This window comes from Sabethes cyaneus, chromosome 1 (genome assembly GCF_943734655.1).
Source record: "Sabethes cyaneus chromosome 1, idSabCyanKW18_F2, whole genome shotgun sequence".
Classification (NCBI taxonomy): Eukaryota; Metazoa; Arthropoda; class Insecta; order Diptera; family Culicidae; genus Sabethes; species Sabethes cyaneus.
In genome coordinates, this window is record NC_071353.1 from 129,260,602 (window position 1) to 129,286,870 (window position 26,269).

The 26,269-nt window shown below is 41.4% G+C and overlaps 1 protein-coding gene across 1 annotated transcript in view; it reads right to left on the minus strand.

Moving 5' to 3' along the window:
• Positions 1–26,269, minus strand: part of LOC128733132 (alpha-2A adrenergic receptor) — a 485,720-nt gene that overhangs the window by 423,688 nt on the left and 35,763 nt on the right. Inside the window, exon 2 of the mRNA XM_053826756.1 lies at positions 9,674–11,588. Coding sequence (XP_053682731.1) covers positions 9,674–10,321 — 648 coding nt within the window. The 5' untranslated portion in view covers positions 10,322–11,588. The remainder of the gene's footprint in view (positions 1–9,673; positions 11,589–26,269) is intronic.

Consider the following 26,269-nt stretch of genomic DNA (forward strand, 5'->3'; position numbering starts at 1 on the left):
ACACTCTTCACACTTCTACCGGTTTTACACCGTACAGAATTTTGTTTGGCCACGAAATTATTTCTCACGGCCAAGATCATTTGACACAAGTAGATATCCGAGATTTATCTAGTGAAGAACGAGTAGATCGCAAGCTTGAAGTAGATAGAGCCATATTCGATACGGTTCGCAAGAATTTGGATAAAGCTCATCAGCACAGCAAACAAAACTATAATCTTCGCTTTCAGAAAGCTGCACCTGTGTACCAGGTGGGTCAGCAAGTTTATCGCAGAAACTTTACACAGTCATCCGCTGGGGACGCCTATAATGCCAAAATTGGGCAGGCGTATGTTCCATGTACAGTGGTGTCTCGAAGAGGTACGAGTTCCTATGAACTCGCGGACGAAAAAGGAAAAAGCATCGGAGTTTTCTCCGCGGCTGATATGAAACCTGGGATTGGTAAACCATGATTCCATCCGACTAGTTCGCAAACGATTAAAGCCATACAATATTTCGTTGATGTTTGTAGATGAACGTCCATTTTGTATTTAATTGTTGTTTGTTAAATTTTCGTTTAAACTGTGGTCGATCACTAAAAGTATACAAAATTACATAGTTAGAGAGAGATTGATGAAGCTCAAGAGCATCGAGATGTTTTGTGTCTGTTTGTTAAAATAGATTGTTTTCCAACTCCTTATAACTCTTGCTTTCTATAAGAGTCGCCCATCGTTCGAGGTTTCAACTATTGAGAGTTAAATAAAACCGCGAAATGAATAACTCGACGACTTTGAGCAGATTCTAGATCCACTGCTCCGCACTCTTGTAGCCAGCGACAATATAAGATATGTTCCTTCCATTATTTCGTAAATTGTTAATTTTCCTGATACTCCCAGACAAACAGCTAAAGCGTCCCTCACGTAGAAATTTGTGAAACAAATATCTATTGTGTTCTTGAGAGATACTTTATCGAAAAGCTAGAATGAGAGATGAATAATTTTGTCCTATTCTATCCGTGCAGTTATGAAGCACTATAGAGAGCGGTAGGGTAAAACGTTCAACATAAGTTTGTTTAATTAAAAACAGATCACTTGTTGGTTAATTTCACGTTACAAAAATACGTTCTTCATGAAAGTCGAGAGAGCACGCAAAGGTGCTTACTCAACCCTGGGTTCAATCTATTGAGTAAAGTTTGATTGAAAATAAATTATTATCATAGATAATAATTTATTTTCTAGAGGGAGTTGAGGGTAGTGTTACCGTTCGTAACATTTGTATATATGTTGTATATAATAATTGGTATGATTTGTCATCGACTTCGTTAAATAGTCTCCGGAGTACTAAATACGGCCATTTCAAATATACACCAAACAAATAGGGTTAAATATTAAGCACACATTACACTAAACACGAAAAGCAATAAAATAACCGGTTCAGATTCAGTTCAGTGGGTGGTCGAGAAAAGGAAGTAAAAGGAAGCAGTAAAAGAGATAGCAATAGAGGAACACAGCAAGGACAGACTCTTCGGTGGAGATCATTTCTAACCAACCATCGAGCGAATAACATCGAAACGAACAAGTGGACGTGAAATTAGAAGTACATAGTTTAAAATAGTTGTAGTACAGATAGAACAAAAATTAAAAGTTTAAAATAAGAAGAAAGTCGAATCAGGTAAATGCAGAGCGGAAACGTGAAGCTGGAAAGCTTATATCGGGAAATTCTGGTTACAAAATGAGTATCCCATTTCTCAAATAGGACCCGTTTAGAGAGGCTGAGACCAACGATTCCCGGCTTTGGGACCACGTGAGACTCGTCAGGGTTACGAATGACCATAGTCTCGTCTAGAGGGAAGCTGAATTAACCACGGCAACTACCGTTGGGAAAGCTGTGAGGAGTTAAGAACATCCGTTGGTCGTCCACCACGTGGCACATTCCGCCGTCCACGATTCGCCGGCCGCCGTCGTTTAGAACCCGTTGGCTAGCCGATCCCGTTCTCCGAGTCGACGCTGCAGTGTACGCTTAAATCGCACCGGCGTACCGGAAATCTCTACTGGCCATCATACCGCGTGCCGGAAATCTTCATTGGCCATCATACGGCAGACATAATCCACCTGGGTGGATTGAGGGTCGCTGAGTCCAGCAACAGCCTGCCGCAGTTCACCGAACCGATAGCATCTCCCCCGGAAAGCTAAAGTGCCGCTGCATCGTGCGACGAGAACCAAATTCCTCATTATCCTGCCGGTAAGGTTACAACGTCGACCACCCACACTAACTCTTACATACACACACAGAGCTTTGTACACGTTAGGGGAATTAAAAGGCAAGAATTATAATCAGCAGGTTTTTTCAGATTTGCACACATATCACAGTCCTGATTAGCGTAGTAAGCCAGAGCCGACCTTGAGCCAGAAGAGTTTCACGCTCGTGCTCGGGTGTGAAAAGAGGTCGTGAGCACCCACCCCAGACGGTCCCCAGTGGTTCGACCAGGGACCAGGGGTATAATAGGTGGAACCCCTCTGGTTCCGCCAGTAACAATTTCAAGCTACGCATAATCAAGTTTAATACAATAATCTGTGGGCTGGTCATTCATTACTATTTAACCTTTATGATGCACACAAGTGATTTTTAAAAGAAATCTCTAAGTCTCAATGGTTGCAGGCGTTGTACTCATGAGCCCCCGTCCACGTATTTTCAAAGCCACCGTTACATTCAATGAACAATTAAATCTGAATATTTCGCTCTTCTCTTTTAAACCCTCGTTTTGGGGCGAACCAACCAGTCCCTTTGAGAGGTTGTGTACAAGACATGACCGCATAGGTGACGCAGGACTACGTAAATCTCTTTGTAGTGATAGTGGCATGTCTCCACGCATGTAATAGTACGATTCTTCATGTACATCATGCTGTTGAGGTTAACTGCTGGTTGAGAAAACTTGATTGTTTTTAATTTATGTTAATAGCTTAAAAAATTTTACTTCAAAGAATACTACTTTAAAGAATTGCAGGCAAGTAACCGACGCAAAGTAGCAAATAAAACTTTCAAAACTATTCTCGGATAAAAGAGTCGCTAATTTTCCTCGATTTGAGGATTGCTGCGTCACGTCACATGCACAAATATCCCTTCAGTCCTGTTTCCGTGCAAGACAACAGTTCCGAACAAATTCTTGCAGTAAATGGATGCAATCTGGCAACAGGAAAGGATGGCCGCTCACTTTTCTATGAAGTTTCACTCTCAGGACATCAAATTGGACTAGGTTTAATGTTTAGACGGGACCTCAACATGTACCCTCAGAATGGAATTAAGTAACTGGGAAAAATCAATGATAGATAATATGTGGAATAACAATTTAACAGCTCGCCAATCAAAGCGATTCATATCACCTGACAAAGCAGTAACTCAGAGACTTCTTAGTCTATCCAAAAAAGACTTACGTACTTTTTGTGGCCTAGTAACGGGCCACTGCTCAAGTATAGTTTCAAGTAAGTATCACTTGAAACAGCTAGGCAAACTGGAAGATGACTCTTGTCGCTTTTGTAACTTAGATAGCGAGAATGCGGAACATCTACTTTTTAACTTCTTTGCACTTTATCATAAAAGGAATAAATTCTTTGATGAAGGTTTAATACCACCTTCTGTTGTGTGGACAAGTTTGCCCAATAAGGCAATAAACTTTATTCGTTATTCAATACCTTATTGGGATAATGCCATTAGTCAACAAGTGGAAATCACTCATACTAATAATGGTGATAGGACACCGTGACGTGATTACAGTAAATAGGGGCCCGCCACAATAGATCAAATAACTGGTCGCAGTGGAGAATGTACCCAATGAAAAAAAAATGTTTAGACGATAACACGATAACATCGGTTGAAGAAGAGTGGTGGTTTGGCGCTCTGGCGCACTTCCCAAGCACAGATATCAAATTGGTCTAGGTTTTTTCCATATGTGGACTCATCACTGCGACCAGTATAGTTGATCTAATGTGATATCGCCCGGGTGTTTGCTGCACTGCATTTCTTTCTGCTATAATCGCTATTAAGTGAGCGATATGCTTATTAAATTTTATGGACGACACCCCATCAGCCATATATACGTTTGCCATACGGACGGTTGCCATACGTACGATTGCCATACAGACTAATGCCATAATGTATGTTTGCCATAATAGACGGGAGCCATAATGTGCGTTTGCCATAATTCATATTTTTGGTATGGAGGCCCAGAACTACACTTCGAACAGTTCAAAGCTTAAAGAACCAGCGCGATTAAGTCGCAAGAGGCCTAATTGATTCAGTTTAAAAAAGCCGTTTTCATTTTATAAAGGGTATCTCGATGCGAGGACTAGAGAAAACTAACTAGAGGACGGTAAACCTAGGAAAACGAATAGACCTAGACAGATGTAATTTCTGCGGGAGGGCAGCCCCCCGAACGAATAGACCTAGACAGATGTAATTTCTGCAAGGGGGCTGCCCCCCCCCGCAGTGGCCGGCGCTTCCGACGGCGGGTCATCGGCGAACACTCGCCGTTGCCTGCGGCCGGCTCGCCCTGAATCATCTAGCAAACGTTGAATATATGGATTATGACAAACGTACATTATGGCTTCCGTCCAGTATGGCAAACATACATCATGGCATTCGTCTGTATGGCTCCCGTCCATTATGGCAAACATACATTATGGCATTCGTCTATATGGCATTCGTACGTATGGCAACCGTCCGTATGGCTATCGTATTTATGGCTCTCGTCCGGTCACCGCCAGCAATATCCCATATTATAGCCGTCCCTGGCGAGGACTTCTTCGTTCCTCTGACCAGTACACTTAACTATAGGAGGGACTTTTGCACTGTCAAGAGGCTTCAGTGGGTAAATATAGGGTAAATGAGGGACCTGAGAATAAACTCATGCTAAAGTCACTTGACATCGAATGGCCTGATTCTACTAAGATTCGAACCCATGACCACTCGCTTGTCAAAGCAGACTCGGTAACCTTGCGGCTACGGAGCTCCTCTTTGGTCTAGCTTCAATCCTGACCTGTCGGGACGGAGAGATTTTGTCACTTTTTTTTCTAAAAATACGTTGCAGCCAATCACGAAGCGAAGGCTGTCAGTTGGACAATGCTTCATTATTTTCAGTTTTTCAATAGTGCGTACTTTGAAATCAATAGGTTTCTGTATTGGGGTTGATGCGTAGAATATTTGCTGAGCGATTGGTGCAAACATATTTAAAATCGATTGTGAAACCGATTAGCGCTCAAAACCAACCATTTTTCGTAACGTAGTCCTACATCAAAAGTTAATAAATATAAATAAACATTCCTTTAAAGAATGACACTCACTTATTCTTATAAACATACATATGCCAGAAATGCAGTTTACATTAGACTTTGATCTAATGATATGATATAGTCCTACGTCACCCATTCGTGCAGTCCTTAGGGCTGTATACCTTGTAGTTTTTTTTTGCTATAAACGCTATTGAGTTTGCGATATGCTTATTAAATTTTATGCATGCTTATGTGTACTGGGGTTTACCCTTCTTTCGAAACTTGCCCTACTTTACCCACTCGTTCCTCGCTGCCAGTATTATACCATATTATAACTATAGATGTGGTACTGGCTTTTGGTCACGGGTTTCGTGCGAAAATATTTATATTTCGTTTAATGTCGACGTTTCGAAGGGTATCCCTTCATCCTCAGGACAGAACGTATGCAAATATTTTCTTTGTCAAGTAATTTGTGTCATTTGTGTATATAAAGTTGTCGGTTTCTCTACAACAGATTTTACCCGGGCACATCGGACACAGATTGAAGAATCGTATTATAACTATAGAAGGGACTTTTGCACTGTCAAGATGTAGAATTCAGCATGAAGGAAGGGTATATGAGGGGCCTGAGAATAAACCCATGCCAAAGTCACTTAACATTGAAACATTCGATAAGATTGTTTCTCTTGATTCTGTTCCGTATTTCCTTTCTTTTTTGTTGTCCCTTTTTTTCTTACGTTTTTTTTCTTTTCTCTGCCCACTATTTACTTTTTCTTTATTCCTTTTCTCTTATTTTCTCGCCCTTTGCGTGAGTTCTGATTTTCTTCTGTACTGTTTTCGTTCGTTTTTCTACATTTTCAGGCCCGTTTTTAACATTTTCTGTCCAGTTTCTACTTTTTGCTTGGGTGCGTGTCCCACTTGCCATTGAACGACCCTCTTTTTCTTATTCTAGTTCACCCAGTTTATAATTATTTGCAACAGACACTTCCTCACTCCCAACAAAGAGCTTACGTCATGACCGCGAATGGAGTCATATACAAGTAAAAACAAAAACAAAAATAGTTTTAATACTAACATAATTTTTTGCTAAGCATACGATATTTTTTGCTTAAGGGGAAACCGAAAGTGGCTCAAAGATGGCTAGGTAAATGGCTACCATTCGAAGCATGTATTGTTTTGCGCCTTAAAAATGCATCTGTATTGGCAGAGCACGCTTTCAGTACAGTGTTTGTCGCACCAACACAATAACGTTAGCCACTTTAGGTTCCGCCTTAACATGTCGTCATATAGTAGCCCACATGCAATTGATGTCTGTGTTTGGAATTGAAATAAATCAGGAATAAATCAGCAGTTCAATGAAAAAAAAGTAATATTATTATTTGAAAGTGCTCCGATTTGGTTCAAAACTTACGTATTTCTTGCTTTTCGGATTTTTTAATTTACTTGTATTCATTTAGTATTGTATTATTTAGCTAGCGCGTAGCTGTTAGGGACCACCATTTAAGTTTGGAAACCATGATCAGGGAGTTGCGTAGAGAGCAGATGGAGACGGATTGCAAAACTTTACAGATCACACATGACACCTAGACTGCAAGTTTTCATTAAACTCTAACTGCAGCCTCACGTGTCGGTAGCCAAGAGCTAAATGAAAACTTGCGGAAAAAATGTGCCATGGTCGATAAATCGGGAAACAGAAATTTTGTTGACTCTTTGGCATTTTTTTACCTAAATCGTTCATTAACTCGCTCTGTATAGAAGATACGTGTTTAGTTTTTTCTGCAAAAGTATGTGCTTTAAAGAGATGCAAATGTTTACAGAACATTATTTTTCCCTAAATCACATAGTTTTGAAGCTATAGTGAAAAAACTGATTTCTGGGGGTCCATCATGAAAGACGTTTAATATCTCAAAAACTGTGATACTTAGAGGAATACCGTTTTCAGCAAAAAGCTGCAATAAGATTATCTACAACTTTCTTGAACATACTATAGCTCTATATCATCAAATTAGAAAGTTAAATTTTGCAGCGCCACCTGTGTTTGAGTTCCGAACTAATACTAAATCGTAGCGTCTATTGATTCTTTGATCGTTGCGTCTATTGATTCTTCCCAAGACCTCATATTGAAAAAAACACTATGAAAAGATTTATTAAAAAAATTCACGATTCCGAGCATTCAAACCATTGTGCATTGGTGGTAGACCAAATGAAAGATGCTCTTCGAACGATAGATAAGTGATTGCGGCAAACAGCCTCAACAGCTACGGCGGGGCCGACAGTCTCAGTAGCTGGCGTTGTCCAGCAATTCACTCACCACGCCACTGGAAATGATCACATTGTTACATTAGGCCGTATGAATAAGAGAGTTAGAGCAAACTTTCAGTAGTACAGCGCTACTACGAACCTATTCCTTGAAGAACCTCCCGAAGCTCCTGCTGTTTTTGGAATTTTTACTGAACAGCATGGATACGTCGAGTTGCAGAATCCTCTGTCTGATCCAAAATCATAACAACAGCTTCTCTCACAAGTATGGCGAGTACGCTATCGCAAAAATGACAGCGAGCATCGTCGAACTGATGTTGAAAATAGATCCAAAACCTGCCAACCACGTTTTTCAAACAAAATGCAGAACTGCATGTTCGGGAAGGCTTGCATGTTACTACCGACTAGGGAATTCTGCATCAGTTAGCAGCAAACGTGTGCGTGTGTAACAATCTCATGTGGTTCACGCAAAGGTTCACAAGGATCCTTGTAAGGAAGCTCTGTGATTCAACTATTAACCATGAATCGCATATCTTAGAATTGATTGAAAAGTACCGTGTTTTGGTCTCCGAATGTTCACCAACAGGCTACTCAACACGTCGCCAACTCTACTGACTGTCATCATCCGCCGGTCCGCCTTCGATAACAGATCCTTCGCTGAAGCCAATCAACACCTCCTTCAAAGTGTAACACGAAAGTTATAATACAAAATTTGCAACGCATAAAAGATATAAAGTTGCATTTGGCTACGCAAAATAGACTGTGTAAAGAAAAAGTCCCATATTACTTCCACGAAGTCGTTATTGCGCGAAATTTTGGGATTCTATCTATGTTATCTATTTTGAGCCCTTATGTAAGCCAAAAGACTCGTATGTATTTGAATGATTTTCTCCGTTACGTTCAGGTTAAACAATTGAAATGAATGTTAATGTGATTTGATAGTTATGTTTGCTTCAGACATGACCTTCAATGGCTATATGCAAGGTGTAGCAGAAACAGTACAGCTAGTTTCCACAGTAATCTAATGAAAAAAAAACAGGGAGTAACAAACGAACAAATTTAATTTTTCCGAAGTTGCAGCACTTTCTAAATGAAACTGAAGGTTCTAAAAAGTCAAAGAGTGATTCGAAAGTCAGTGATTTTATAACCAGCATTTTATCGATTATAAAATCACTGACTTTACGTCGTTAAAAGAAAAAAAAACAATAAACTGCTGTCTCATTATATGTTTTAATCAGTGGAAATATTCAAATACCAAACTAATAACCATAAATAATGTCTAGTGAGATGAAAATTCTTTAATTGCCATGTAAATTTTTAATATATTATCCACAAATCTTCTTCTTTTCTAGGACTATAATTTAACCTCAATTTCATTCGTTCTGTAACCGCTACCAGACAGCTTTCACTAGACCGCGGAATAAACACATTAACAGTGTTTATATTAATCACACTACATGCCGGTTCTAAGCAGAGCCACTTGTGTGCATGCGATAGTGCCCTAGTTTTGAATTATGATTTCCACTCAAGCAGTGTAGACCGAGCCAAAACGTTGACTAATTATACTAATTTTCTGCAAGTGTAAATATAACAAATGATGTTATCCAAATACATGGCATGGCTCGTTTTCTCAAATAACCTCTTCATCCATATGCCAGATGCAATTTATTTTCATTTGTGCGGTGGGAATATGTTGATGTAAAACATAAGTATGTGGCCGACGGGTGCACTAAGCTTAACTGTCTAAGCTGTTAATCTCCTGCTTCCACTCGTGGCCCGTGCTCGTGCTCCCAGTGGGAACAGGTGATCAAAACACAACGAGCGAACTCGTAATATTTATATTTATCGACTTGGTTCAACCGTTTGTAGCGGACTGCATGCTCCAGTCTACATTTAGCATTAGTTGTTTAGCTTTTGGATTTCTTTAAATAACAATTTCCACACGAGCACTCTGTCAGTCTGTCAGTAGCGGTCGAATGCGGTGCACCGCGCTCACCGCATATGGATCAAAACAAAATCATTCTGACTTTTATGATACCTTTCATTCGTCATTCGGATTGAATTTACGAGCTAACCGAGAATGTTATTGATTTAGGTTTCAAAATGGAGAGCACCATGATGCGTTCCGATCCGAATACGTCATTCAAGAGCAATCGTGTAATGGTTCAACTCACCTGACACTGCGGAAGCGCCACATGTTCCTCCGGCCGAGGTGCCTTCCAGCCGAGCAGCGGCGGAATGCACACCAACGCCGACATGATCCACACTGCAGCAATCATGAACGCAGCCCGGGCTGGTGTCCTTGACTTAAGATATTCGATCGCTTTCGTTATGCTCCAGTAACGGTCGAGCGAGATCAAACACAGATTCATTATCGACGACGTACACAGCAGGACATCCATTGCCGAATGGATGTCGCACCACCAGTTGCCGAAGATCCAGTAGCCCATCAGTTCGTTGGCCAGCGAGAACGGCATGATGACCAAGCCGAGAAAGAAGTCGGCCACGGCCAGCGATGCTATGAACCAGTTCTGGATGTTCTTGAGCGCCTTCTCGGTGGCGATCGCTATGATCACCAGCATGTTGCCAACTACGATCACTATCATTAGTATTGTCACGATAATTGAAGCGATGATGATGTGCGGCAGTGTGTATCCGCTCGGGTAGCCTTGGAATAAAGTCCGATTGTCGCCGCCGGTGGCCAGCACTCCGTTCAATGTATCGTTGAACGGTTGCCCGATCCCGGCCAGTGATCCGTTCCCGCCGACAATGGCCAGAAAGTCCTCCTGCGAGATGTTCCCTGGCATCAAGGGGTAATCCATTGCTGTGGTGTTATCGTTAGTCTTGTACTCTCTGCCTACTAGATTGTGATTTATTTTCCCCGACTACTGGGCCTACAGGGTGCGCTGCGTTCGGCAGTACATTCAAATGGGTTTAAAAATGAAGCAATTGGCTGGTCCCTATTTTTTCCGATCAAATTCTTTGTGATTAGTTTTATATTTACAAATAAAGCTATTCTCTATTAGTTGATGAATAATCCAATGCTCCCAAAGAAGTTTAGTTTACGTAATAGACACAAATGTATTAGATAATTCCAATATTTACACGTGCACTTTTAATAAGTTCAGCTTCCCGAATCCTTCCGATCGGTTCACTAAACAAAAACACTTCTTTCTTCTCCTACTCCTCGGAGCAGTCGTCGGCTTACTCCAGTGTGCGATTTCCAATACTCATTCTTGCGTACACCGTGCCGCCTCTTTTTCTCTCTCTCTTTTGCTAGAATATCTCTCTAATCCCGCGCACACATACACACACATACACGAAATTTTGGCTTGATGCTCGAATAATATGTCGTTTGCTCCTCTATTTGTTGCTACGAAACGATCAATAACAACGATTGAAATACCCGTTTTGTTCCGAAATTCCGATTTTCCGCATTAATTGTGTGCTCCTCTTGGCCCTTTGGGGGAATCGGCTTGTGAAAAAGTGTAACGCGATTGACGTGTTGTCAATATTCAAACAGCAAAAAACTTGATGGCTATCAATAATTATTTATCTAGAGAACGAAAGACTTAACACACACCCAGGAAACGAAAATACAACTGGCACAAACATACGGCTTTTTTGTGTCTTGGGTTTTGTGCACACACTCTGCAGTGCTGCTAGCTGCTACTCTACAGTTCATAGTTATCGGTTCATCATTGATTAGTAGTAAGTGCGGTAGTTGTGGTAGTAGTAGTACTGAGCGCCACCTGGTAGTGGCCCATCGTCGTTGCGATGGGTAGCTTTTTCTTCCGTCTTCGACGCTTCTTCCGGCGTACAGCCGCCCGAATAGTGTAGTGCGTAGTGCTTCGGATTGTCTTCAGCGCTGGCAATACTGACGAGTAGCTGGCAGCGTTGCCACCACTACGGTTGATTTTGTCGGATACGACAAACGAGATCGGAACGAAACCTGGAATGGTTGCTACTGGCTTCGTCGCTGGATGCAATAGTGGACGTGTTGCGCGGTGGCGATCCTACGAGGGTATCACGAAGCCGAAGAGCAGCGGTGAACCGGTAGGTGAGCTTCGAATCCAGTGATTACAGGATCTGTAAGGGGAAACAAACAAGGTGTTATTAGGTTTTCAATTATTCATAATATGAAATGTTATTGTAGCTTTTAAAGTTTAAACAATAGTTCGTCGATTTCGAAAACTGACACGGATGAAGCCTGCAAGTCGTAGGCGAAATACGTATCTGTCGCGAACATATAAATAGTGTAGTTTAATTTGGAAAAGTTTTCTTTTTATTTCATTTCAGGTTTCGTATTCTACTAGGACGCTCCAAACAATTCCAGTCATACGACCTTCACTCCAGTTTGATTCACACTTTACTCCAGATCGCTCGTATCCCGGCTGGTTTCACGAGGAGGTGGTTGGGATAAGTGTTGCTGTAATTTAAGTAGACGGACACAGCGCATAAAACCCAAAGTCCATTCCCAGAGTATGAAATGGGGAAGGTGAAAGCGTCCAACATAGCTCTCTGAACATCCAAAGCTCCTACTTCCAAGGCTTTCAAGCGGCCACACCAGAAAATTTTTTTTTTTGACTACTTTGTCCATTGATTCGAACTTTTGTAGTACCTGGAAATACTCCAATTTGTAAGTGAGCAGTCGAGGAAGGAGGTACGATGGGTTTCGGCTACAGTTATATCTGTTTTAGGCAAACCATTGAACGACCTGACTTGAGCGAAATAAGGCGCGTTCTACTGGGCTTATTGAAGCCTGACTTCTGCTCTCAATATCATTAGTTCATACCCGAGAGTCCGAAGTATCACTTAACCTTTATTACCAAAGATACTTCTAACGATTGTAAATATTTAATATGGGAATGTGTTTGGTACAGGAGGTCCACGCTTTCTTCCTTTCCCTTGATTTCAAATAAAATAATTTTTTCTTTCTTTTTTTTAACGACGTATAGCAGTCGGCTTAACTTTTCTATTGGGGAAGAATAAATGCTTAATGCGAAAAATGTAGATTCAGGCAAACTGAAAATTCTTGATATTAGGCCAAAAATATAGACTTAACGAAGGTGAGGGTCGAACTCACAGCTCCCAATCTCTAGTTGAGTGTGTTGTTTAACCAACTACACCACACCACACGCTCAACTTGGGAGCTGTCAGTTCGACGCTCACCTTCGCTAAGTCTATATTTTTGGCCTAATAGCAAGAATTTTCAGTTTGCCTGAATCTACATTTTTCGCATTAAGCATTTATTCTTCCCCAACAGAAATAGTATAATGGAATTAGGTATCATCAGTTCCACTTGATTCCTTGGAATTCTTTCTGCGGTACCTGCTTCGCAGTTTGGCTGGCCGTTGACATGAAAGATGATAGATTCAAGTAATCGTCATTTTCCAGAATGCTTTCAAGAATTAGCTGCGTTAGAGTAGATTAAATTAGAAGCAATGCCTTTAGCAAATAGAATTATTTTATTCTATTCACTTCTTACTAGGATTGCGTGGAATTTTCGAAATGTTGTTTAAAACTGAACTTCACCGCTACAAATTTAAACCGATATGGTAATGCTCTTTCAAAGCATCCTCCAAAATTAAAACCAACTAATCCGATCCAGTATGCAGTAAGATTTTCTAATATTTATTGTATGATAAAAGCATTAGTTTGCTGACAAAGAAAGTAACGATATCAGCACCTTTCATCGTCTAGTCTAGTCTCGTCTTGGAAAGGATCAAATTGGCTGACAAAGAGGCTCTGCAGTTATCCGCTTGTATAGCATTCGATTTAGCCGGCATTCAATGCCGTGCCGGCACGTTGGCCTTCGTCACCAAACTTCGGATGGGTACCAACCATCAATTTATGAAATTGAGATCCTAATCGGTGAACCGAGAAGAAGAAACCCCTTTATCCACCGAGGCTCCGGAGCGGATCGGAAAATTTCTCCGTAAAACCGTAAACCGGTTGGTCGACTGGCAAAAACAAGCTCCTCTGCTATTCAACTATGTACATCATAAATCGACTACAGTTAACATGGCTAACCTACCGTGGGTTGGTTCGGCCCGGCCTGGTCCGGTCCCGACGGTTTGATTGCCATAAAAATAAGCGCCGTTTTATGGCGTCACGTAGCAACTTTTTTTGTTTTGGAAGTTGGAAAAAAACCCGCAGATCAACGACATCACTCAATGTAGGTAGACCCACGTACCTGGCGGGATACCTATCACAAACGACTTGGGAGCAACAACGAGTTTAAATTTTATTGCTCTCACTCTATTTCCATATCAATCTTTAAACAGAGATGAATATGAATTTCAATAGCCCTTTCAATTCATGAAACGTGTTTAGAGCTAGATTGCAATAAATTTTTCACTTTCAATCTACTTACCCAACCCCCGGGCGTTTCGTTTAGATTATGATAAAATATTCTGGTCCATTCATATTGAAATCTGCTTAACGTTTCATTTCACGTGTCGTTTCACATCACAATATAACTAGAGCTGAAAAACTCAGTTTTCCTGATTATTTACCTAATTCAAAAAATAATATTGCATGACTTAAACGAGAGCAAACAGTTTTTTAAGAAAATGTTAGAGAATTTCCTTAGCATGTTCGCAGATGGATTACCGATGGATCAAGAAGTAGTCCATCTCCTGCTTTTTGTAGGGAGTGAGGAAGTGTCTGGTGCGAAGAATGGTATTTTATCCAACTAGAAAATTTTGGTACAGAGTAGGGCGGGGGATAAGTGCGACGTTTGAAGTTGTCATCAATTTTCACGAGATATAAAGAAGCACAGTAATAAAATATATTTTATATTGATGCAATAACTCAATATCTTCACATTCAGCTATAAATCGTCTGGAGTAAGGGTGTTCTGTAAAATAAATTTTTCATTTTTCTGATCAACTACCGAATCGCACCTTTACCCCACTAGCGTGGCAAAAGTTCGAATATCAAGGGGCAAAAGTGCGAAGCTTGAATCCATGAAATTTACACAGCAGTAGCTAACAAACCCATAATATCTTCAATCTGCGATATGTTCCGGAGAGGAATGTTTTCAATTTGCATTTTTTCTATTTTCCGCTGCTGTACTGCAGCCTCCGTCAGATCGAAACTTTATCAAACGTTTTTTTAGTTTCACCAGCGGATAGACACTGTTTTCTTCGGCCAGCATCTGTAGAGCACACAGTTTTCTGTAGATCTTCCATTTCTAGTATCTGTAATACAGTGCCTAAACCTGTATATAATTACCTATGCATTTTGGATTCGTCCATGAATCGCTCTTTTGCCCCGTCCGTGAATCGCACTTTTGCCCCGCTAAGCACTTGATGGGGTTTGATCAAATTATGGAAAAGCGAAAGATATTTTGCAAACTCTTCTCACCGCATTTTCAAAGGAGATATGGAAGTGATGTAAAACGCTGCAACAATTTTTCAACAAGTAATATCCTTCTGCAGATATCGTATTTGTCGTATAAAGAAATATTACATCAAAACCACTCTGAAATAATATTCACTCATAACTCAACAACCAAGCTTTGTAAACAACAAATGTTTACGATAGATTTAAGCTGTCAAAGTAGTCACCCATCCATGCCAAAGTAGTCAATTTACTCGGAATGTCCACTGCTAAATCATTGAATCGCACTTTTACCCTCCTTACTCTATACGCCAAAACTATATTGGGTCGCTCGATGGCAGGTGGGTCTTGCAACCTCGTTCTTTCGGTTGGTATCCGAATGTTTTACTTACTAAGGTACTGCCGCACCATTACATTAGATAGTCTAATATCCAATTTAATTTTATTCTATCTCTCCACACACTCGCCTCGACTACAACAATTATTTTTCATATGATTGCTCTTTGTTTCTACCGCTGAGAAGACAGACTATTATCTACTCGGTCGTTGCGATAGAAACATGCAATTTGTTGGTGGACTGCGATATGGCAAGTTTGGTGTAATTTTGCACCACCGGGTGTTTTGGTTTTTGTTTTTACTTGTATATGACCATCGCGGTCATGACGCCTGCTGCTCCCGAGAAAACAAAAACAAAAAGGGAATAATGAGACAGAAGGAAAAAACTGAAAAGAGAACGAAGCTAAAGTTGATAACAAGGCGAGAGTGAAAAGGAATGTGAGCTAGCATGAATCTGTTTTGTCGAGTGTAGAATTTGACATTCTCGTTTCAATTGTCTGTCAGACGATTAAATGGAACGCTGAGGAGATTACAAAATCTGTTCTAATTCTAATATACTGCCAGCCAATAAAATAGAGAATAAATTGGCATGAAAACAAGAAAAATTGAGACAAAACGTATTAGAATGGAAGAATAAACGAGACATAAAAAGAAAAAAAGTAGAAAAGAAGAATACGAAAGAAAAAAAAGGTAAAACAAGGTGACTGTACAGAAAAGGATGAATGGCAGAGGTGAGAAGAAAAGAGAAGATAAATGAAGAAAAGTCGGAAAGAAAACAAGCAAACTGGACAGCAAAGGGAATAACGGAATAGAAAAAGTGAAAAAGGAACGGAGAAAAAACGGAAGCAAGAAAATAGAGAAACGAGAACAAAAAAGACGAAGAAAAACAAAGATACGAAGAAAAAAATTAAGACAAAAGACAAAAACCTTTGTTATATAGTATAACAAAGGTAAAAAGATGAAACGCAAAAGAAAAATAGAACGTGACAAAGAAGGAGGAAAAATTGGACATAATAACAGCAAGAACGGAACAGATGGAATCGGACAACAAGACAAAAAAGCGAAAAATGACTAAAATTTGGACCGAAAAAAGACAAAAGTCGAAGCGGCACAGCACCAGAAACAAAACACGAAAAACAGAATAGGAGCAAATCAGGACTCATTAAAAAGACCAGTAATGGGAAAAGAAGAGAAAAGGAACAGAGGAAAAGAAAAAAGCGAGCAGAAGAAAGAAAACACGAGAGAGAAAGCGGGAAGAAAAACAAAAGAAGAAAGGGAATCTTCTTTCTTCTTTCTTTAGTGGCAACGGTCCGTTACCGATCCTGCGCCGAACGAGTTATGGTCCTCCAGTACCGTCGGTCCTGGTTGGAAGGAAAGGAAATAGAATACGGAACGGAAAGTCGAAAAAACGGGAGATAAAAAAGGACAAAAGAGTAAAGGAAAAAAAGAAAGTCAAAAAGAGAATAAACATGACAGAAAAAAAGGAAAAATAGGGCACCAAAAAAAAAAAAGAAAAACGTAACAGTCGAAGACGAAAAACGAGAAGGAAAAGTTATGAAAATAGTTTGAAAATGACGAAACCTGGAAACGAAAAAAGAGAAAAGAAAAAAACAGAAAATGAGGGACACACTAACAAAATACGAGTGTAAAGCATAAGAAAAAGCAGGGTTAGAGAATAGGAAAAAAATGGGACAGGAAACAAACAAAACAAACAAATGATACAATGAAACAGGAGACATGAAACAGAAAAAAAGGAAATCGAGAATCGAGATCAAACTGGAACTGAAAAAGAGAATAAACGAAACAGAAAAGAGCTAAAACGTGTAAGAGAATACGACGAAAAATGTAAATTTTAATTTCAAGTAAAGCTTCGTGTCCATGTCCGGTTGGAAGTAGAACTTCATGTTTAGATTTGTTCAAAATCAAGTCTAATTTAATTCCATTTTTAGGCCCATTTTTAAGTACAATTTAAATTTTAATTTCAATTTTTATTTCAAATGTAATTCCAAGTCCAATGTAAACACAATTTAAGCCCAATTGTAGTTAAAAACAAGGTTCAATTTCGAGTTTCAAATCCAATTTCAAGTTTTCTGTTGGGGAAGAATAAATGCTTAATGCGAGAAATGTAGATTCAGGCAAACTGAAAATTCTTGATATTAGGCCAAAAATATAGACTTAGCGAAGGTTAGAGTCGAACTCACAGCTCCCAATCTCTAGTTGAGCGTGTTGTTTAACCAATTACACCACTAAGCCGTCTATACTCTGTGGTCTTATATCAAGGTTTTGTTATGACGTTTGCCTGATTCTATCATTCATTCGCACATTTATCCAGCGCACATTTATCCAATTTCAAGTTAATTTTCAACTTTTTTCAAATCAAATTCCAAATCTAGTTCGATTCCAATAATATTTCAACTCCGATTTCAAGAAAAAAAAACTTCAAATGTTGAGTCCGATTCCGTGTCTGATTCCAAGGAAAACTTCTAGTCTAAAATACTTTAAACTTAAGTCTAATTTATTATCCAATCTACTTTAAACTTAAGTCGCAGTAATGAGTCCACACATGGAAAAAAAGTCTAATTTAAACCCACTTTTAAGTCCAATTACCAGTTCAATTTGAAGTAAAGCTTTAAGCCAAAATTAGTCCAAATTGAAGTCCAATTATATGACCTATGTTGCGCATACGCCGCACCTACTGTTGAACACATGGATCGCTGAACTGGACTCACCTTGCATACAGTTGACCGTGGTGTGTAAACATTGGATGGAGAACTGTCACTGCCGATTCTTGCAAGTCACGAGGAGAATTAAAATCGCTTTCTACGGACATTTTCTTAAAGATAATTAAATAATAGTGGGATTAAAAGTTATTGCTATATAGTACGGATAAATACTGCTGATAAGGCTAAAATTTACTTAATAATAGTACGGAGTTTTGCTTAATGCTAGTATAAATTATCTAGAGTATAAAACTTAAATAAGGTTAGTACGACTCTACTTGAAGCTATTGATAAAACGAATACTTATTTAACATTAAACCTAGCTTAGACCCGTGCAAACAGTTTCGCTATCGCTCCGGTTGAAATTACAGAAAATCCAGGAAACTTACAAACGTATGTAATAGATTTAATGTGCTACTAAAAATAATTACGAATTATCAACTGTTACAGGAAAATTTTAATTTGCGTAAATACAAAAATTTAAAATTACGGAAACCGTTTCCCTTTGTTGCATAAGCAACAGTTTAAAATTTTCGTTTTCATCGTTCGGAGATGCCACGAAAGACCCGTACACGAGATGCTGTTCCAGACATCACCCTGCAGCAATCCTGCCCGCTCTGTCAACTTCCTGATTGTGACGAGATGGTCTGCTGTGACGATTGTGAACGGTGGTATCACTTTCAATGCGTCGGTGTGAACGACGATGTGGCCAACTATGATTGGAGCTGCCCGGAATGCGTCGCTGCTAAAGTTCCTGCGCAACAATCGCCGCATCCGAAAACCCCTGCAAGTGAGCCAATAGCACAACCGCAGCTTCCTCGATCAAACCAACGTCTGCCTACACCACAAACACCCATCTCGCCGGTTCCACCACCACAACCGCGCTCTCCCCGGCCACCACTCGTGCAACTAAATATGCCTACCGTTTCGGGAGAGGTTGTTGTTGATCCTGATCTAGCAAACAAACTTCCAGTTGAACTTCGTATCAAGATGCTGGAAGAAGAAGAAGCCATCGAACGTAAGTTTTTACGACGTAAATACCAACTCTTACTCGAGGCATCAGTGAATAAAAATCATGCAAGTCAGGGCAATAGTAGTGCAAATATGCCAGCAAGTAATAATGTTAGAGATCCTCCTATTTTCCATTCATCGCCAATGAATGATTACCGTTCTAATGACCATCCTCCGCATGCTAGCCACCAAAATAGAGATGAATCAGTGTTCGTTCGAGGTATGAAGGAACAACCAATTCGTGTTCCAGCTAACGTTCCACATTCGCTCGCAAATCGTGGGAACTCGTCAGCATTTGGTCCAGTTCCGCCAAACCAACAGGCATACATTCCAGTACCAGTACGATATCCGCCTCCAGTTGAGCAGCGGCCTAATGCGTCATCGTTTGCTCCCGGTCGTCCCGAGCAGTTTGAGTATATTCCGTCATCATCATTGCCAAATCGCCACCAACGTCCAAATGCCTCCGCGTTCGCACCTTTCGTTGGTCTTCCTCGTTATGCGACTCAAGAACATTACCCCTGTGATTCCCTCGGCTTTTCTGGCGCCTTTGGAGGGACTACGTTGCTAAATAGTAGTCAAATCGCTGCACGACAGGCGATTTCCAAAGAGTTACCAATCTTCTGTGGTGACCCGGAAGAGTGGCCACTGTTTTTTGCTACATATGAGAATTCTACAAACCTCTGTGGGTACTCACCTGAAGAAAATCTAGCTCGACTGCAAAAGTGCTTGCGAGGAAGAGCCTTAGATGCAGTTAAATGTCAGCTGTTACATCCTACTAATCTAGGACAAGTTCTCTCCACCCTTAAGATGCTCTTTGGTCGCCCGGATATCATCGTTCATTCACTACTACAAAAAATAAACGTTCTTCCTTCTCCAAAAGAGGAGAACCTTGGATCGCTGGTTGATTTTGCTTTGGCTGTGCGTAACATGGTAGCTACTATTAAAGCCTGCGATTTGGAGCAGCATCTATGCAACCCTACCCTCCTGCACAACTTGACTAAGCGGCTTCCCCCAATGATCCGACTGAATTGGGCAACTCATCGACAGTCTCTTCCCTCCGTGACTGTGTTAGACTTTAGTGATTGGTTGTACAAACTGGCGGAAGCAGCAAGCTCTATTACACTGCCAGATTTCTCTAGTTCCTCCGATAGTAAGTCTCGCCGTGGGCGGAAAGACGATGGTTTTCTAAATGCCCACACCGAAACAGAACAGAAGTTTGAGCAATATGACGTCAGTAGTTGTTTCGTTTGCCATGGAGATTGTGATGCAGTGGAGAAGTGCAAGAAATTTCTTTCGTCCGGTCTTTCAGTTCGCTGGGATATACTCCGGAAATACAAGCTATGCCGTAGTTGCTTGGGTGATCATCGTGGTCCTTGTGAGTTCGGAAAACTGTGCGGGAAGAACGGTTGTCAATACAAACATCATCAGCTCCTGCACAATGATGCTAAGGACAAACAGCAGGTGTCATCATCCAGCTTGAGTAACCGTGACGCTTCCGAAGCTGATTCATGCAATACGCATCGCGGAGGACGCAAATCGGTTCTGTTCCAGTACATCCCAGTTGTTCTTCACCACAATGGAAATGCTCTGCGTACGTACGCGTTCCTGGACAGTGGATCTTCCTTGACTTTGATGGAGGAGAGTCTGGCAGAAGAACTAGATCTGCGAGGTGAGAAATATCCCCTCTGCTTGCGCTGGACTGCAGATACTTGCCGATTTGAGAAAGACGCTATGATGGTTTCCGTGAAAATCTCCGGCACGTATAGTAATAGTAGCCAACACTGTCTGTCGGAAGTATACACTGTGAAAGATCTAAAGCTCCCATCGCAATCGTTGTCTGTACGTAAGCTTTCGGAACAGTACGCTCAACTTAAAGGGTTGCCTATCGAATCTTACAACAGTGTTCGACCAAAGCTGCTGATTGGAATGAGTAACGCCAGAATGTTACATCCTCTCGAGGGCCGAGAAGGTAAGCTAGAAGAGCCTGTAGCAGTTAAAACACGTCTTGGTTGGACGGTGTATGGAGTATGTCCGTCGGCAAATATAAAAGAGATTCCGTGTAGCTTTCAGGTTTGCTTTCACTCTCGTTACTCCGATGAATATTTGCACGAAGCCGTCAAGAACTACTTCGCACTGGATAGTTTAGGCATTAAAGCGCAACAAGATAATTTATTCTCCAAAGAAGATAAACGAGCTTTGACCAAATTGCAAGAATCGACAACATTACGGGATGGGCGATATGAGGTTGGACTGCTTTGGAAATACGACGATGTCCGTTTACCAAATAATCGCTCCATGGCATTAAGACGTCATCGTTGTCTGATTAAACGAATGGAACGTGATCCTCATCTATCAGAGACGGTAAGAGGGAAAATGTCAGACTATGAGCACAAGGGATATATTCGTAAACTCACTCCCGAAGAGAGCCGGAAAATCAGCGATAGAACTTGGTATTTACCGATCTTCCCGATCTTCAATCCCAATAAACCGGGAAAGGTCAGAATTGTTTTCGATGCAGCCGCTTCGTTTAAAGGTGTTTCTCTAAATTCGGTGTTGATGAAGGGTCCTGATCAACTAAACGCTCTGTCGTCAGTCTTGTATAAGTTTCGGGAGCGGTTGGTGGGCCTTGGTGGTGATATTGCAGAAATGTTTCACCAAATGCGTATGAATCCTGTGGATGAGGACAGCCAGCGAATTGTATGGTGTGCTAATAACGACACAGCAGAAGCCTGCGATTACGTGATGCAGGTAGTAACGTTCGGTGCCACGTGTTCCCCTAGCACAGCTTTATACGTTTTGAATGAAAATGCAACTCGGTTTGAAAGCGTGTATCCTGCTGCAGTTGATGCCATCCGCCATAGACATTACGTCGACGATATGCTGACAAGTGTCGATACGGAAGAAGAGGCAATAAAGTTAGCCAATGAAGTACACCACATTCACCAACAGGGAGGATTCCAAATGCGAAATTGGGTGTCGAATTCTCCGGCTGTTTTACGAGCATTAGGTGAAATTCCAAAGGTAGAAAAGTCGATGAATATGAATGCGGAGCTGGCTATGGAAAAGGTCCTTGGGATGTGGTGGAGCTTATCATCGGATACCTTCCGTTATAAACTCTGTACGGAACGCAACAAAGAGCTGTTAACTGGAGAAAAGCATCCCACAAAACGGGACGTGCTGCGTACGTTGATGGCCATATACGACCCTTTGGGACTTATTGCGCACTATCTAATGTACCTAAAGGTATTGCTGCAAGAGATTTGGAGAGCACAAACAGATTGGGATGAGCCGATAGCCGAGAAAGAGCTGCAAAAGTGGTTTACTTGGTTGCGTGTATTGCCAGAATTAGAATCGGTAGAGATTCCGCGCTGCTATTTTCAAGGGAAAATAAGCCTCTCGGAGGCTACAGTGGAATTGCATACGTTCGTGGACGCTAGTGAAAACGGCTATGCCGCGGTAGCCTACTTCCGTATTGAATATGAAAGTTGCGTGCAATGTACATTAATTGCAAGCAAGACCAGGGTAGCGCCCATCAAGTTTGTTTCCATTCCGCGCCTAGAACTTCAGGCTGCCGTTGTTGGTACACGCCTAGCTAAAAACGTGGAAGAAAACCATTCTATCAAAATTGCTCGACGTTACTTCTGGACGGATGCGCGAGACGTCATATGTTGGCTGCAATCAGATCATCGACGATTTTCGCAGTATGTGGCCTTTCGTGTGGGTGAAATTCTGGAAGCGACAAACATATCTGAGTGGCGCTGGCTGGGGACTAAGTTGAACGTGGCTGATGACGCCACAAAGTGGAAATCGAAACCGGATCTAAGATCTACTAGCCGTTGGTTTGAGGGACCTTCATTTCTGTGGAAGCCGGAAAGTGAGTGGCCAATGTCATCGTTAAACGTCGAGTCCACTAACGTAGAAATCCGACCGTCCTTTATTTCATTGCATTTCTCGGACGATCGAATCTGTTCTGTCCTAAGACCACAGCACTTCTCGTCGTGGAATCGTCTCCGTCGTGTCACTGCCTACGTACTGCGTTACATTGCCAACATAAAACGGAGGATGAGTAACCAGCGAATGATCGTTGAGCCGCTAACGCAAAAGGAACTTTTCGACGCTGAAGTGTTTCACTACACGAGAGCTCAACAAGATGAATACGCAGATGAATTCGCGCTCTTATTGGCGGGAAATCGCCTCAATAACAAAAGTCGTTTATATAAAGTTAGCCCGTTCGTAGACGAAAACGGGGTGATGCGCATACATAGTCGACTAGCCGAGTGCGACTTCATAGACAGCAATGATAGATATCCGATTGTATTACCTCGAAATCATCATTTGACACGCCTTATTGTCCATGACGTCCACTTACGTTTTCATCATCAGTGTCGTGAGACTTGTGTGAACGAAGTGCGTAAAGCGTTTTATATTCCGCGCGTACGAACCGTATGCGACCAAGTACAGCGAAGCTGTCAAATGTGTAAAATACTTAGAGCCAGACCCATACCCCCTGCGATGGCTCCTCTACCTAAAGCTAGACTGGCAGCCTTTGTTAGACCATTTTCTTATGTTGGCGTCGATTATTTTGGACCATTTCACATAGTAGTAGGTCGGCGGCACGAAAAACGATGGGGTGTTATTGTAACATGCTTAACAACTAGAGCTATACACCTCGAATTAGCTGCTTCGTTGAATACGAGTTCCTGCATTCTAGCATTACAGAACTGTTTCGCACGTCGGGGAACTCCTATCGAAATAGTTAGCGATCGTGGAACAAATTTTGTAGGGGCAGACAAAGAACTGAAAGACGCAGTGGCCGCGTTAGACATGGACCCCTTGCTAAGAGAATTCACTACACCGTCAACTCTATGGCGTTTCAACCCTCCGGCCTCACCACATATGGGTGGTTGTTGGGAGCGGCTGATCCAATCAGTAAAAAAGATTTTGGCTCGTGTCAAGCCCCAACGGGTACTCACAGAGGAGGTTTTGAGGAACTATCTAATTCAGGTGGAGAATATTGTTAATAGTCGGCCGTTAACATACGTTCCCGTAGATGACCGCTCTGCGCCGGCCTTGACCCCTAATCATTTTTTGGTTGGTTCATCAAACGGACTGAAGCCGCTTGTTCCCTTTTCTGACTGTCCGCTGGCACTGCAACGGTCGTGGCGAGCATCAGACGCCCTGGCCAATCATTTTTGGAAACGCTGGGTTGCAGAGTATCTGCCCACAATAACTCGACGAACCAAATGGTTCTATCCAACCAAGCCAATCGCTGTGGGTGAGATCGTCATTATAGTGGATCCCAACATGCCAAGGAACTGCTGGCCTAAAGGAAGAGTAGTGTCAGTGAAGACTTCCACAGATGGACAAGTCCGGTCGGCAGTTATACAGACTGCCTTTGGTCTCTACGAAAAGCCCGCGGTGAAGCTGGCAGTCCTAGACGTAGGTGCAAACGAAAGTGAGTCGAACAAAGATCCGATCACTGGGGGGGACTGTTGCGCATACGCCGCACCTACTGTTGAACACATGGATCGCTGAACTGGACTCACCTTGCATACAGTTGACCGTGGTGTGTAAACATTGGATGGAGAACTGTCACTGCCGATTCTTGCAAGTCACGAGGAGAATTAAAATCGCTTTCTACGGACATTTTCTTAAAGATAATTAAATAATAGTGGGATTAAAAGTTATTGCTATATAGTACGGATAAATACTGCTGATAAGGCTAAAATTTACTTAATAATAGTACGGAGTTTTGCTTAATGCTAGTATAAATTATCTAGAGTATAAAACTTAAATAAGGTTAGTACGACTCTACTTGAAGCTATTGATAAAACGAATACTTATTTAACATTAAACCTAGCTTAGACCCGTGCAAACAGTTTCGCTATCGCTCCGGTTGAAATTACAGAAAATCCAGGAAACTTACAAACGTATGTAATAGATTTAATGTGCTACTAAAAATAATTACGAATTATCAACTGTTACAGGAAAATTTTAATTTGCGTAAATACAAAAATTTAAAATTACGGAAACCGTTTCCCTTTGTTGCATAAGCAACAACCTATGTCGTCGGATTTCAATTCCAATTTCAACTCTAATATCTAGTCTAATTTCAATTTTAATAATGAACATTCTTCTGAAAGGATCCCTTTTTACGTCTGCCACGCTAGTGCTAGTTAGCATCCTTTTGTTCTAATTAAATTATGTTACTTAGGTAATTTGTGATCAAAACTATATCTAAAATTGTTTGCAGTCTTGAGCAAGTCATAAAAAAAGTGAGTGCGACTTAACAACAACGAACGCACTGCATTTTCAATAATCTATAATGCTCAGATTATTAGATTGGATTTGACTGTTCAATCAAATATAGCAACTTGACAAAGCAATCTTCTACGCGTATTCTAGGACAGTGTAAACAAACCATTCCAGATTTTCCTCTTAGACGGAGCTCATTCATTCATTCTCCGCCAGTATCATCATCATCATCATCATCATCTTTTATGGATGCTCAAGATGTTGATGGCCCAATTTCCAGGAATCAAATTCCGCAACTGTATAAACACAATAAGCCGTTTTGAAGCTCCGCTTGAAATCGGCCAATACAAGAAGGAGTCTGGCTGGATACCACCCATTGACAGCAATCGGTGAAATGCGTTCCCGGAGTTCGGAGTCCGGTGCGGTGCGGTGCGGTGGTGGGACGGCGAGAAATTTCAACAAAAAATTACGCCGGAAGGGAGCGAGGGAAAGCATAACGATTATTTATTCGCACGCACTGACTGACTGTGTACCGTCTCGGTTTGGTAAATATTATCCTTCGCTGGCTAGCTGGCAGGCAGGCCGATGCGATGGTCGGGGCCGGTTTATTGGCGGCTAAGAAAATCCAGCGAGCCACTCGTTGCTTTGGATGGGGACCTATTTTTGGCCTCCCCAATGAGCGGGGTCAATGCAAAACGATTCGCTGGAATAAACGGTGGGACGGAAGCCCCGTTGGTGGGAGAAAACGATCATAACCACCGGGAATCCGCAATCGCGCTTTGATGTGGTAGGGAAAAATGAATTGAATCACATTTCGGTTCACAGGCTGAGGCAATAAATGTGAACGCGACTGTCAAAACAATGGCGAACCGTTCGGCGCATTTTCCGGCTAGAATGACGTTCGGTTTAAAATCAAATTTGCGGTTTGGTGTCGAATGATGTAATGGTTTTCTTTCTGACGCCCAACAACGGAGAATTGGTTAATCGGTAAATCGCCTCGATCGGATTCTATTAGCTTTGTGGTTCGATTAAAATTTTCGGAATGAAAATGTCATCACAGCGACTGCAATGAATTCCGGTGCTGGCAGAGCATTTCGATTG